The sequence below is a fragment of the Triticum urartu genome, chromosome 7A (genome assembly GCF_056163025.1).
Source record: "Triticum urartu cultivar PI428250 chromosome 7A, HENAU_Tu73, whole genome shotgun sequence".
Classification (NCBI taxonomy): domain Eukaryota; kingdom Viridiplantae; phylum Streptophyta; class Magnoliopsida; order Poales; family Poaceae; genus Triticum; species Triticum urartu.
The window spans coordinates 912,015-926,875 of record NC_141879.1 but is presented as its reverse complement, the minus strand read 5'-3'; the positions used below and the strand labels follow the sequence as shown (position 1 = coordinate 926,875).

At 46.2% G+C, this 14,861-nt stretch overlaps 1 protein-coding gene across 1 annotated transcript; it reads right to left on the bottom strand.

Moving 5' to 3' along the window:
- Positions 1–345: 345 nt before the first annotated feature.
- LOC125525214 (NDR1/HIN1-like protein 10) lies at positions 346–1,355 on the bottom strand. Its single transcript, XM_048690224.2, has one exon. The coding sequence runs from the start codon at positions 1,305–1,307 to the stop codon at positions 624–626; it is 684 nt and encodes a 227-aa protein (XP_048546181.1). The 5' UTR covers positions 1,308–1,355; the 3' UTR covers positions 346–623.
- Between the last annotated feature and the right edge of the window lie 13,506 nt (positions 1,356–14,861).

Sequence of the window (14,861 nt, the reverse complement as noted above, 5' to 3'; positions counted from 1 at the left end):
CCAGAGGACAAATATGGAATAAGTGGCTTGACTGAGGGTTACGAGGATGATGCACCCATTTTGAATCACTACTTCTTATTATGAATTGCCCATAATTATCCACGTTTTGCAACTTATCACACCATCCTAATGCCATTTGTTGTTAATCTTATATGTTGAAACGAAGGAGGGGGAATTGCTGGAAAACTAGAGAAAAGTGCGAACAATAAGTGCATGAAAGACAATATTTTTCCGGAGCCCAAATAAATCACGAAAAATCAGAGAAAATCATGGGAAGAGGGCCAAGGGAGCTAGACATGGGCCAGGCGGCCCCACCAGACGGCAAGAATTCAAGCAACGAGGGAATAAAACACAAAATGCTTATGAGGACCAACCTAGCTCACAAATCACATGCCAGAGATACAATGGGGATACAGAAGGAAGAAGAGCTGAGGACACATACTGCAACTAGTAGTAGCAAACTAATCTAACTAATAAAACGGAGGACGCTTAAAGGAAACAAATCGAACCTGAACAAGGACGCTCAGATACTACTACTTTAACACATTTCTAACAGACTCGTTGCATAAAACCGAGGTCCTCTCCATTGGGATATATGATGCGAGTAGGGAAAACCGAAGCCGTCAAACGCGGAAGCACGGCGCGCTGTTGCTGAGGAAGACGGCATTCGGCAGCGGGGTGAATGGTAGGTAGCACTCATAGCTGTTGAAGAAGATCTCCTTCACAATCACCTTGTACATGATGGTGAGATCCACGCGCACCCTCACATGCATCGCCCCAGAGCCCCGCTCCCTCTCCAGCTCCTTGGCCAACCCCTCTTGCACTTGCACGTCAGCCACCATGACCATGCCCTGGAAAACCGCGTGCAGCACCGTCGTGTTCTTGGGTCCCTGCCGGAAGGAACCCGGGAGCGAGTTCCCGGCCAGACCAAGGCTGGTGCCGTTGTAGGAGGCGCTGGCACCCACGTCGAGGTAGCTGATGCTCAGTCTGTTGGAGTTTCGGCAGCTGAGGTCGACGGTGAGGTTGTACCGGAGGGAGTTGCCGTTGAGGTCCAGGGAGGCGAGGGAGGCGGAGTCGACGGTGGGGTGGAAGCGGTCGGGGCGGTAGAGGAGCCAGAGCAAGAGGACGGTGAGGCTGAGCGGCGTCCAGCACTGGACGCACTGCCACGCGTCTTTCCCGATCTCCTTGTAGCTGCAGCACAGACAGTGGTACGGCAGCTTCAACATCGGCAGCCACGTGTCATTGATCACCGCCGTCTTCATTTCCTTCCAGCAATCCGTGGCCAATCTCCGGCCGTGCCCCGACATTTCTGTATTTTTCTTTCTCTCAGCTTGCTGTGGGCTTCTGCAGTGTATACGAGTGGAGTGATGTATATATAGAGAGAGGATTTTGTACCGTGCAAGCGCTTTTTTTTATTGTTGTGTGGGACCGGGATATTATATATATGATATTTTCTCTTAACTAACATACACCCACATGCTATTCTCTACTCACTGAGTTTTATTCGAATAAATTGATGACTAATGTATATGTTGAAATAAAAGTTTGATTTACATTCTATTTACACAATTGTGTTTTTTCTGACGAGATCTTTAAAACAAGACTAATGATTATATTTGTAGAAATTAAACTTTAAACAACTATCATCGTGCGTCAAACTTTTTTCATACAAATTATTAATTCTATGAGAAATATTCAATAATGTTTCGTTTTGTTTTGCAAGAAAAAAAAATCTTATTGTTTCACTATGGCTCACCGTGTTCCGTCGTGTAACATAATTTTAAAACTTGTTGAAATATGTCCAAAAGTGGTTTCGTTTTGAAGTAATCGTCATCTAACTGCCCCCTCGTCCCCCTTGTGTCGCCCCCGCGGGCGATCCAGGGGAACCCTAGACGCCCTCCTCTCGGCCCTCCTCCGCCTCCACCTCCCCTCGCCGCCGTCCGAAGCACCACCGGGCAAAGCTTGGCCGGTTGGGTGGCGGCAGGGCATCTCTCCCCCTTGGAGCGTCTTGGGTGGTGCGGGACGACCAGATCACGAAGAGGCGTCGGGCTAGCGCAGGGTCTGGCGGCGTGGCGAACAAGCATCTTGGTGGCGGCGCGTTGCGGCACCGGCGACGCGACGCGACAGCTGCGGCTTGGATGCGACTCTACAGCGAGGTGGTGGCTGCGTGGTCTTCAGAACGGGTGGTTGCGAACGCCGCCATGTTTAGGCCGGATCCATCTGGATCTGGCGCTTGGATGTTGTCGGCCGGCGCAGGGTGGTGGTCTACGCCGCTGGCCTCGTCGGGTCGTTGGATCTGGCGCCTGGAGATCTACAGCGGCTGTCCTTCTTGATCCTCCTTCCTGGTGGGTTGAGCCCCATGGCCCTTGCATCTCTGCTGGTTTCAGTTCGTCTCGCTGTGGGATCCGGAACAGTCGGAGGTTTGGTGGTATAGGTTGGGGACCGGAGGAAACTTTGGCCGGCTGGTCTGGCCCGGCATTGGCGGCGTCCCTCGTCGCCGTTACCCTCCCTAGAGACCAAGCTGAGGTCCCTCCTATCCACATCTGAATCCCTCCTGGAGGAAAGTCCAAAATTCAGTCTGGATTGGGTGACGGCGGGGCCCTGCGCGCCGTAACCTCCATGGGGGCGCCGTCTTGGGAGGCTCAGATGGTCGGGCGAGAGATGCTATGGGTGGTGGGCTCCACGTGGATCCAACAACGGCGACGGTGTGAGCTTCGGGGGAAACCCTAGATCTGGGTCTACCGGATCGTACGATGATGGCACTTTTGATGTTGTTGTCCCTCCTGGGGGCATCGTTTTGGAGCACGCACTGGCTGGAGGGGACAAGAGGGGCAGCGGTGTTACATCTACCGCAAGGCCGACGGCGCATCCTGGCGGCATGGCATCGCGGAGGTTCGGTGATGGGCGCGTTTGGAGATGGACTCGCGCAGGAGGATGAAGCTGTCTGGTGTCATGGTGGCGTTGATGGCAGAGAGGCCTGGCAAGGTCGGTGCAACAGTTTTGCTCTGAGGATGGACCGAGGGATGATGGAGGTGACCACCCTTGCAGCGTGCGGTGCTCACTGGAGTGTGCCTGACAGGTGTGGGACCCAATCTAGGTAGTGGCTTGAAGGGGACACCCAGCTTTAGATGTTAGGCTTTAGTGTGATGACTGTTTGGTATTAGGCCCGGACATTCGGCACGCCTTCATCAAGGGGATAGGAGTAGCAACGGTGTTGCCAAGATGATGGCTTCAGGCTTATTGATGTATCACCTTATATGGTCTTTGTGAATAATTAATAATATGGTTGCATGCATCGTCCAGATGCAGAGGCTGGGGGTAAATCCTCCTTTTCTAAAAAAACACAAATATGCAAACGGGTCTTAAATTGTATTTTTGGTTCAAGAAATAAAATAGATTTAACCTTGGAGATAAAATGAAAAGGCGTGGGAAGGTGAAACATAGTTGGGACTGTGTGCTTGCATGTGGTGAGAGAAAGATCTAAGAAAGTACGAGCTGAATCAATGCATGTCATCTAATCTCCAATCAAAATCAAGGGCTCTCCCATACACGGACCTCCCATGCATGGAAGAATTGCTTTTCTCTGTATATATACTCGTCTGAGAGTGGTTTTTCACCCTCTATGAAAAGTAAAATAAAAAACAGAAAAAAAAACTGAAACTTTGCAACATCAAAGATGATCAAACTTTGACGGTGCTTGCAAGTTTTCATGCCAAAAAACTATGCGTCCAAATCCCAAACCATTTCCGTCTTTCGATTGCTTGCGTTCAGATCTTCGAAACTAGATCTGATGTTAATAGGTTTCGATAAACTTTTTTTTCATAAAAAAAACCGGTAAAAAGTAGCCATAAACATGTTTTTTTCTTCACTTTGTTTCCCTTTTGATGAGGCACAGTTGTGCTTCTCTCGCAAGTAAATCTGTGCCTCCATGAGTAGCAAATTTGTTCCTTCCATGAAAACAAACTCGTGTTTTCCTCTTCCGAGAGGCACAACTGTGCCTCTCACGGAAGCAAATGTGTGCCTTCACAAGAAGAAAATCAAACATTTGCCTCTAGTGGAAGTCAAGAAAAAAAATAGTTCTTTTTTCCTTTTCGAGAGGCACACCTTTACCTCCCAGAGATGCAAATATATGCCTCTCATGGAAGCAAAAAAAGAATTTCTTGTGCCAAAAAAATAAAAAAAATTCTCAAAAATCTTACGAAAACTAGGGGAAAACCGAAAAGCCGAAAAAAGAAAAAACTAACCCCGAAAATGCATACGAAGAAATAAAGAATAATCCTGAGGAAGTGTCCAACACGCGGCACATGGAGGAGGCTAAGAGCGAGACAAGTGGCACGCTCTGAGCGCAACAAAAGTGACCCTTGAGGGTATCCCGCAAGTGGTATCCCTCAGTTAGTTGCTCCCCCTGTCGGGGTTACTAGATCAATGCCTTCTGATCATATGCTTTAACCCCAAAGCCAGTTCCTTAGAAATTAGCTCTCGGCTCGGGGGCTAGAGACTGGTTGTGCTCTCACAAGTACTCCACAATATATATATGTAAAAAGTCTTCGGACAGAAGCCCATTTTCACACACAATTCTAAGCATGTAGGTTATTCTTAAATCTTAATACAAATAGACATACCTCGAAGCTCTTGACGAGGCCTTTGAAGACCTCACGAATTCTAGGCTCTGCGGACCGGAAGCAATGCGGTGACGTGCTGATCAGGGCAGTGTGCTTTTCTGCGGTAAATTGATCTCCTCGGCCCGCCCTGGGGTGGGATTCAGGGGCGGTACTACCTATGAACCTACCAACGATGTGTTGGGAACGAGGGTCTCTGGCTGTTGGCTAGTGCTGGAGATTGTTTAGGCTAGCCCGCTATCTAGCCCACCCCTTCCTTGGCCCTATTTGGCCGAGGTGTCAACCTCGGGCATGAAGATCGGTACCTCGGCCCTCGTTGTGTTGACTGGGGGGACCAGACCGAATGATGCTTCCCCCAGCCTCTCGATAGCCACTGAGCCGTATATCAGCGGCGGGCTGGAAAAATATCTCTATGACTTTCATTTGATGAACATGCTTTTCAAAGTCCAAATCTGGTTGCGATATCATAACATAGCTTCGGGGTGCGTGCTTCTCCCTCCCTGGCTTGAGGAGGTCATCGGCGGACTCACCCAACAAGTTAGCCTTCTCCGGCGGGGGACAGCCTTGCTGGCGAGATTAGCGGAATCCTTATGCGGCCTCTTTCTCCGGCGGGGGCAGACTCACCGAAGAAGTTAGTCTTCTCCGACTCACCGAAGAAGTTAGCCTTTCGGCCGCGCTTCCTCCTCGACGCCCTCGGATGTCGCCCTCTTCCCGTTGAGTGAAGGGTTCCTTTCCCCCGTGTGCTCGGAGGCCTGCCCTATGCCTCGGAGGATTCGACTCCTTGGGATCACCACGCGCGGCTCCTCGGTTAAGAGGGTCGTGAGTTGGGGAGTCATTTCCCCCTTGGGCAGTGGCGCCGGGAACAATATTCCCTGTGCCTTGGAGATCCACTTCTGCAAATATATATAGTCAATTGGTCAGCCGAAGTTTATGAGGTTCAAAGAAGCACATAATATAAAGTTGTGTGTTGAGAATTACCTCGGGGGCGTCGCGGGAGGCTTTGAAGCCGAGGTCGCTACCTTCCGGACAAAACTTGTTCTGAGACAGCTCGAACAACAGAGCCCACATCTCAGCTGAGGTGGAGCGGAAGAAGTGGTTGATGGGCACTGCATCATCAATCTTGTACGCCCACATCGGGGTGGCCCGGAATTGGAGCGGCAGGACACGGTGGTGGATCATGACATTCACCACTTCCACCAGCTGGAGGCCCTTCAAGTCTTTCCAGAATTGGATCTTCTGGAGCAGCACCTTCACCTCTTCGGGGTTCCCCTAGTCCCTGCCCTTCCTCCTCCAGGACGCTAGTTGCCTCGGAGGCCCAGCCGAGAACGCCGGAACCTCGGCCTGGCTAGCAGCGAGTGGCTCTGTAATGTAAAACAACTCACGTTGTCACTCCTTGAACCAGCCCTTCTGGTTCTTGCTAATCATCACGCCCCCACACTCTGCGAGTTCGGAGCTGCTGGATTTCGGCTGGATGTCGAAGATCCTCAGCCACAATCCAAAGTGCGGCTCGATGCGGGGGAATGCCTCGTAGAAAGTAATGAATGAGGCGAGGTGAAGAATGGAATTTGGGGCTAGATGGTGGAAATCTAGCCCATAGAAGAACATGATCCTGCGCATGAAAGGGTGCAGCGGGAAACCTAGACCTCTGATGAGGTGGGGGATGAAGACAATCTTGTCCCCAGGGCAGGGAGCGGGTACTCGCTGGTTCGGATCTGACACTCGGGTGTTGGTCTCAGTGGGGATATATCCCGCACTACGTAGTTCCAAGATGGTGCCCTCCATGAAGGAGGAGTCGCCATAGTTTCCTTTGAGGTTGGCATCTGCTAGGGATGGAGGTGGAGAAGCACTGCGGGAGCAAAATGAGCTCGAGATTGGATCTGGGCGCTGGAGCTCGAGAGGCAGCATGCAGGAAGGAAGGGGAGTGTGCTTATAGGAGTGGAGTGATGTATATATACTCGTCCTTGATTCCTTTCCTCCCAAATCACTAGTTAGTTCTCAGGGGTATTGATCCGCAAAAAAAAAGTTTTCAGGGGTATTGGATCATTTGCCCCACTTTACATGGGGTTTGATAATTTGCCTCAGGAGTGTCTCAATGGAGAGTGGTGGCCTGTGAGTTTCCCTTTTTTGTAGATTCGTTTTCATAGTGTTTTATTTCTTAGACCAAGCGTGCAAATCCCTTTCCGAGACGTACAATTGTACTTTCGCGGAAGCAAATATGTGCCTCCACGAGAAGCAAATCAATGCATTTCATGAAAAAAAATATTCTCTCTTCCATTGTTTCTCTACTGGAACAAAAACACATGTTTTTTCCTTTTTCTGAGAAACATAATTGTTCCTCTCACAGAAGCAAAGCTCTGCCTCCCGTGAAAGGAAAAAAATGTGTTGATTCTGTCCTTGGTTAGTTGCTTGTCTGTCCTCTCTACTTTGGTAATTCGCTGATTCTATTGAAATATGGCGGGTGGGGGGAGGGGGGGGGGGGTTGTAGGCCCACCAAACAATTCAGAAAATCTCTAAGGGCCAATGTGTATATTATGACTAGGTGCTGTTGTTGGGGCACGTAGTAATTTCAAAAAAAAAATCCTACGCACACGCTAGATCATGGTGATGCATAGCAATGAGACGGGAGAGTGTTGTCCACGTACCCTCGTAGAGCGAAAGCGGAAGCATTAGCACAACGCGGTTGATGTAGTCGTACGTCTTCACGATCCGACTAAGAGATCAATGATCAATTGTTGTGTCTATGGGGTGCCCCCTGCCCCCGTATATAAAGGAGCAAGGGAGGGTGCGGCCAGCCATAGGAGGAGGCGCGCTGGAGGAGTCCTACTCCCACCGGGAGTAGGACTCCCCTCCTTTTTCCTAGTTGGATTAGGACTTGGGGGAAAGGAAGAGAGGGGGGAAGGAAAGGGGGGGCGCAGCCCCCCCCCCCCCCCCTCCTTGTCCAATTCGGACTTGGGGGGGAGGGGCGCGCGGCTGCCCCTTGGCCGCCTCTCCTCTTCCTCCACTTGGGCCCATAAGGCCCAATAGCCTCCTGTAACCCCTCCGGTACTCCGGTAAAATCACTATTTCACCCGGAACACTTCCGATATCCAAACATAGATTTCCAATATATCAATCTTCATGTCTCGACCATTTTGAGACTCCTCGTCATGTCCGTGATCACATCCGGGACTCCGAACAACCTTCGGTTCATCAAAACACATAAACTCATAATAAAACTGTCATCGTAACGTTAAGCGTGCGGACCCTACGGGTTCGAGAACTATGTAGACATGACCGAGACACGTCTCCGGTCAATAACCAATAGCGGAACCTGGATGCTCATATTGGCTCCTACATATTATACGAAGATCTTTATCAGTTAGACCGCATAACAACATACGCTGTTTCCTTTGTCATCGGTATGTTACTCGACCGAGATTCGATCGTCGGTATCTCAATACGTAGTTCAATCTCGTTACCGGCAAGTCTCTTTACTCGTTCTGTAACACATCATCCCGCAACTAACTCATTAGTTGCAATGCTTGCAAGGCTTATAGTGATGTGCATTACCGAGTGGGCCCAGAGATACCTCTCCGACAATCGGAGTGACAAATCCTAATCTCGAAATACGCCAACCCAACAAGTACCTTCGGAGATACCTGTAGAGCACCTTTATAATCACCCAGTTACGTTATGACGTTTGGTAGCACATAAAGTGTTCCTCCGGTAAACGGGAGTTGCATAATCTCATAGTCATAGGAACATGTATAAGTCGTGAAGAAAGCAATAGCAACAAACTAAATGATCAAGTCAATCACATCATTCTCCTAATGATGTGATCCCGTTAATCAAATGACAACTCATGTCTATGGTTAGGAAACATAACCATCTTTGATCAACGAGCTAGTCAAGTAGAGGCATACTAGTGACACTCTGTTTGTCTATGTATTCACACATGTATTTTGTTTCCGGTTAATACAATTCTAGCATGAATAATAAACATTTATCATGATATAAGGAAATAAATAATAACTTTATTATTGCCTCTAGGGCATATTTCCTTCAGCTGCGAAGTCGTTTCTCAAAGAAAGAAAGGGTGGTGGATAGTTTAGTACCACCCCGCTACTGAAGAAGAGTTGGTCCTCCTTATAAGAAATTCTCTTCCACATGCTATAGGAGCTTAAGAATATAAGTAGTTCCCTCATGCTCCCATTATGTCGCCCTCACACATTGCGTGCACGCCGTGTTTCATGAATGAGCCAAGATGAGCTCAAGCATTTGTTATTCACGCGCTTGCGCTTAATTTTTGCCTGTCGGGAACGGAGAATTCTTAACAAATGAGACACGATCTGAGACGTCAGATCGTGGGTTGTTGCCGACTCAGACGTCAGTCCAGCCCAAGAACAGATGCGATCTGTTCTACCTGCACACGCACTGCCCAACATCGTTCCACTCCCTATAGTTGCTGCCGGTGATCCAAACCTGTTCACCGCGTACACAGTTGTACGGGAGAGCATGCCTCCGAAACCCCTCCTCTTGAGATCATGTACGGGAGAGGGGCCATTAGGTTTTTGGGGAGCATCTCCTACGCGAGTGGTCGCTACCCTTCCTCTACATTGACTAATTCATCTACGTCTACGTTGCCTTCATCATCACCATGTCCACCGACGCCGAGAGACTCGCTGCCGGGAAGCTCGATGTTGACAAGAAGGCCACTGAGGAGAACGCCGCCGCGGAGGCTATACAGTAGATGTATCTACTATTTTAGTTGTACTAGCGTTATACATAGATGTGTCTGCTATGTGCGTAGTAAGTGCTTAGCTGGTCGAATATGAATATGTGCTTAGTACTGTCAAGGTCTTCCTCATGGTTTATTCTTGGATTAATTTAAAGGAAAAAAATACTAACATAACTAACATACTCAACAATCCTAAAGCTAATATTTGTAGGCAATTTTTAATTCAAGCCTTTGCCGCAGCACTGGAACTGGCCCCAATTATGGGGACATACTTTATGCGTAGGTAGACCAGAACTACCTTATGGCTCACAGCTATGAACATGTTCTGGGACGCCCGTATTACTCTTGTAGGAACGATTGCTCCTGACTAGGAGAAGGCATTCCAGTAAGCCACCATCATCTTTGTTGGATCCGTTCTATGTATGATCAGAAATAAGTTAGTTGACACATATTTACATATGCAGGTTGCGAAGGACTTGTTGGAAGCGCTTGAATCTAAATTTTCATGTTTCTTTGGCTATTTTCAATGCTCTCTACTATCAGCATATTCACACCTACAGTACATTTTATCACATTGGAGGAGCAATTGACATCAAATATGATATTTAGAATGTGGGTGGACAAACAATCTTCACACTCATCACTGATACGTACAAAAACTTACTCAAATATGTCAAACTTTCATCCTCAACTATCGCCTTTATGTTCTAGTTCGAATACAAAGCAGTCTGATTTGTTCTGATCAGGCAACACTGAATCAGGATGTTAGTTATGCAGAGAATTACTTGTTGTAGATCTATATGTGGGCGGCACCACCTCCGACCACTGGCAAATTTTGCATTCCGATGCCATCTTCGCCATCGATGCAGGTAACCATCCTACTTCCACTCACTCCAGTACCAGTCATGTCTTGCGATTGGTCCAGCAACACTGTTCTGACAGTGGAATTTCATGAAAAAACATGGTAGTCTAGGATTAGTGCTATGTGAAATTACCCAATGAAACACAATGATGCATCAGCATAAGTACTTCAATCTAGGTAGCTTGAATGACCTGATTACAAACAACTAGTATTATTTCAGTTAAGCTACATCACAGTTCATTATTTAAACAAAAGAAACTTGATACACCTGATTACAAACATCTATGATTAATTCAGTTAGTGGTATTCATGGTTAGAACATAGTAAAAAGGTCACAGTCCCATTAATCTCCCTGGTTATTTCTTTGCTTCATTGTTGAGCTTCATGATGTCTTCCTCATCTTTACCAACAACTCATTGTTTTCCTTCAAAAAATAAAATTAATAAACCAATTCATCTATTTTTCCTGCCCCTGGAGACAATTCCTTCTGCCTAGACCAAACAACCACGAGAGAGACAGCGAAAAACAGTAAATTATCTGGTTGAGGCTCGAAACTAAACATTGAAGACCGCGACGCCACTAGTGTGGCATCTGAAGCCGAGTATGGTTTTTATAGTGTTGCTTCATGGGATGCCTTACAGGCAGCAAATAATTATTACAAATTAACAACCTTGGAGCGAGTTAATTAAGTATTAAACATAGTAACAGTAGCAGACATCTGCGTTGGGCAGTGCTAATTAGCTAGTGGTCAGGTTGAATTATTTAGTTGAGTTTGCATGCCTATTTATCCTGTGATCACTATAACCCCGTGATCACTATACCTAGTTTTTTTTTGGAAAAACAGGTTTTCCCCCTGCCTTTGCATCACAAAGATGCATACGGCCATACTATTAAAGCAAGTTCAGCAAAACAAATAGACATGGTATCCGAAGTACAGCTCACAAAAGGATCAAAGAAAAATAAAAGCTAGGAAAACAAATCATAGCCACAACCGGCTAGACGAAAGGACATTAAGGACCTATCCTATTATGCGACCGCCATCCAAACCGGTTGAATATAGCATGTACTACCATCTCCCATCGGTTGCACCCAGTAGCTCTGAAAATAACCTGCAAGAAGTTTAGCAAACAAAGTCTGTTAAAAATCATATCATTCCCAAAGAAGTGCGCATATTCCAATCCCAATACTTGACGCAATATCAGGTTTCACTCCATTTAGCCACGTCCCAAACAAAGCATCTATACTAACTCGAGGAATAATTTTAAAAGCTATATGAATGGACCGCCAAAGTATCTTCGAGAAAGGGCAATCGATGAATAAGTGTTGAATTGTTTCTTCATGAACACAAAAGCAACATCGTGAACTGCCGACCCACCGTCGCTTTAGTAAATTATCTTTGGTAACGAACACCTGCTTGTGCACAAACCACATGATTTTTTTTATTCGCGAGGGCACCTTTACTTTCCAGATATGGGTCGATGTTTGGATTGGTCCAGAGGTAATGAGGTCTAAGTACATTGATTTAACCAAAAACACCCCATTACTCGTTAACTTCCAGGTCAAGGTGTCTCCTCGGTATGAGAGTTGAACGTCCATCAACCTCCGCACCAAGTGTAGCCAGGAATTCCATCGTTCCCCTATTAGAGCCCTCCTGAACAGGATATTCAAAGGTACTGTCTGTGATACTGTTGCCCCCTAATCGTCCTTACGTTGCGCAATAAGATACAGGGAAGGGTATGGGAGAACTAGCGGTGTGTCTCCTAGCCATGTATCCTCACTAGTAGAAAAAGGTCCTGTTGTCCCAGTTCCAGAGGCCCTTTAGCCCCGGTTCAGGAATCGGGACTACAGGGTCAGGACTAATGCCAAAAATCTTTAGTCCCGGTTCGCTTACGAACGGGGACAGAAGGTGCTCCATGTGGCAGCTGCGTCAGCATGTGGCAGGAGCTGGGGTTTTTGTTTTTTAAGGGGGGGGGGGGTTAGGGGTGTTGGATGGTTAATTTAAGGGTTTCATATTGTTTTAGCTAGCTAATAGAGAGAAGTGTCATCTCTTTTCTCCGTGCTTGGTCGACGCTAGCCACTATACGTATAGAGGAAAACATTTATGCTTAAACATCTCATTGCATAACAACAAGAGGCAACCATCTGACTTAACTTAACACTGACTGCAAAAGGCAAGCATTGCTTCAGTAAATCACATGCAGTTCTTCAGTACATAACTTAACTTAAACACTGACTGCAAAAGCATACTCAACTTAAACACTGACACTTAACTAAGTGCCATTCGCTACATTTCTTCATTTATGCATCTCCTTCATCTTCTTGATGCGGTCAGAGTGGCGAATGCCGACGCGGATGTAGGTCTCCGCCTCGATTGGCATGCTACTGTCGTCGAGCTGCGGGATCCCTGGCGGCACCATGTACAGGTCGTCGTTGGCAGGCAGCTGCAGCTGCTGCGCCACCTCCCCCTCGCTGTCGTCCTCCACCTCCGCCACCAGATGCTCATGCTCGTTGTCGTCCTCCACCTCCACCACCACGTCCGCACCTGGTTCCTCCTCCCCTCGCTGGACTCTTCCTCCTTCTCCTCATCCTCCTCCTCCTCATCTTCACTGCTCTCTCCCTCGCGGTCAGAGTGGACAATCAGCTGCTCCACTCCAGGTGGTATAGCGCCCACGGCGCTGATGAGACCTTCCATTGGAGCTGGAGGGGCGCGACGGTGGGAGCAGTACTCGTACCACCTAGCACGCTGACGCGGATCTGGTGAGTTTTCCACTTCATTCATTGCCCAAAGGAAAACAACGACAGGAGGAATTCCACGGCCGCCGGGGAACATCGTCTTCTTCTCAACATACGTAGCCACGGCGATGAGGCCCCTAGAGTGGTCGACGCACATCTGCAAGCTAGGAAACCTATTGCAGATCTCCTCTATGTCCGCCCTTTTCTCTGAATCTCCCTTGCAGAACTTGCTGACAGTATCCTCCCATCGCTCTTGAGCACGGCGAAAAGCTCTTGCAGACCACCTCTTCTTGGGCGACATGGCCGGCCTCATCTACAACAAAAAAATTGACCAAGTTTTCATATATATATATATATATATATATATAGTACAGAAAAAATTATCTAACAAAATGTTCATCCATCCATCCATATTCAAAATGTTCATATTCTACAATATCACCAAAACAATTCTATAAATCTAAATATTCTAACTTTTGCATATTCTTTGCATACATACATATACCTAAAATTATTCTTTGCATATTATCTAACATATTTTTTTCAAAAAAATGCATATACAGAGCATATACATACATACATTTATAGAGCATTACATAATGAATGTATATACAGAACATACATACATACATACATTTTCTTTTGCATATTATCTAACATAAAAAATGCAAAAAAGAGCATATACAGAACATAAAAAATGCTAAAAAAACATCATATGGTCATCTATGAACAATAAAAACATCATATGATCATGTATGAACAAAACAATTATGAAAAAAATATGCATACATATCCATACATCAACACACATCCATATATCAACATACATCCATATACACTACAAGAAATATGTCAACTTATGACCTTCTGTCAGTGACCCTCGAAGAATTGGTCATAAATTTATGACCATTTTAGACGAATTGGTCAAAAGCTGTTCAGGGGGCTCCAAACCCTGAACCATTGCGACCATTTCTAGTTGTTAATGACCAATATAGATGGTCATAGCCTTGTAGATTGTGGTGGCTTGTGATGACTAGGCACCATCTCATCAGTTTTGCCTATGTGTCATGTCCATGTGCAGTTTTTGCCCTAGGTTGTGAAGCAACCTATATTTCTATCATTCCCAAAATTCCCAAAAAAATCTCATAAATTCTTTGGGGCATATCTTCATAAAATATGTTAAAATCCTTCCTTGCCTAGTTCAAAACTAATTCAACAATATTCATTTTCCTATTCTGTTCACAACAACACTTTATGAAGGAAGTGCTATTTATATATTCTTGATTGCCCTCGGAATTTTTGGGCACTCTTTCCTATCCAAATTATTACCACATGACAAAATTCAGCTCCATTTGCCTAGCAAATATTCCTCGGCAAATTTCCAAAGTTTTTGTCCACCTAGAAGCATTGTGAAGGAAGTACCTTTTTTATATCTCTAAATAACATGAAATTTATACAGTTCCTTCATATGCCCAAATTATCAACCTCCTCCAAATTCCAGCACAGTCAAATCTTCTATGTGAGCCCAGGTTAATTTATATTTTATGGCCAAATTGGCACGTTGCAAAGCAAGTGTTATATAGACCCCTCCTATTACCCTCAAACTTTTCGGGCACTCTTCCATACCCAAATCATTGCCACATGATAATATTCAGCTCAATTTTCCGAGTAAATCTTTCTCGGGAAATTTCCAAAATTTCTACCTCGAGAGAAGCTTTGTGAAGTAAGTACTAGCTAGGCTTACCCAAATGATTAGAAAATTTACCAGCGCATGACCATACCTAAGTAACTTACCTACACCAATTTTGAGATCATTTCATTCAACCAATCTCTCTCACTAGTTTTCCCAAGTTTTTGTCCATAGAAGAGCATTGTGAAGGAAGTATTTCTTTGGCATGTCCAAATGGTATCAATTTTCTACAATGCTTTC

Excerpts from the sequence above, each read along its gene's own strand:
- LOC125525214 (XM_048690224.2), bottom strand. The coding sequence starts at position 1,307 with ATGTCGGGGCACGGCCGGAGATTGGCCACGGATTGCTGGAAGGAAATG.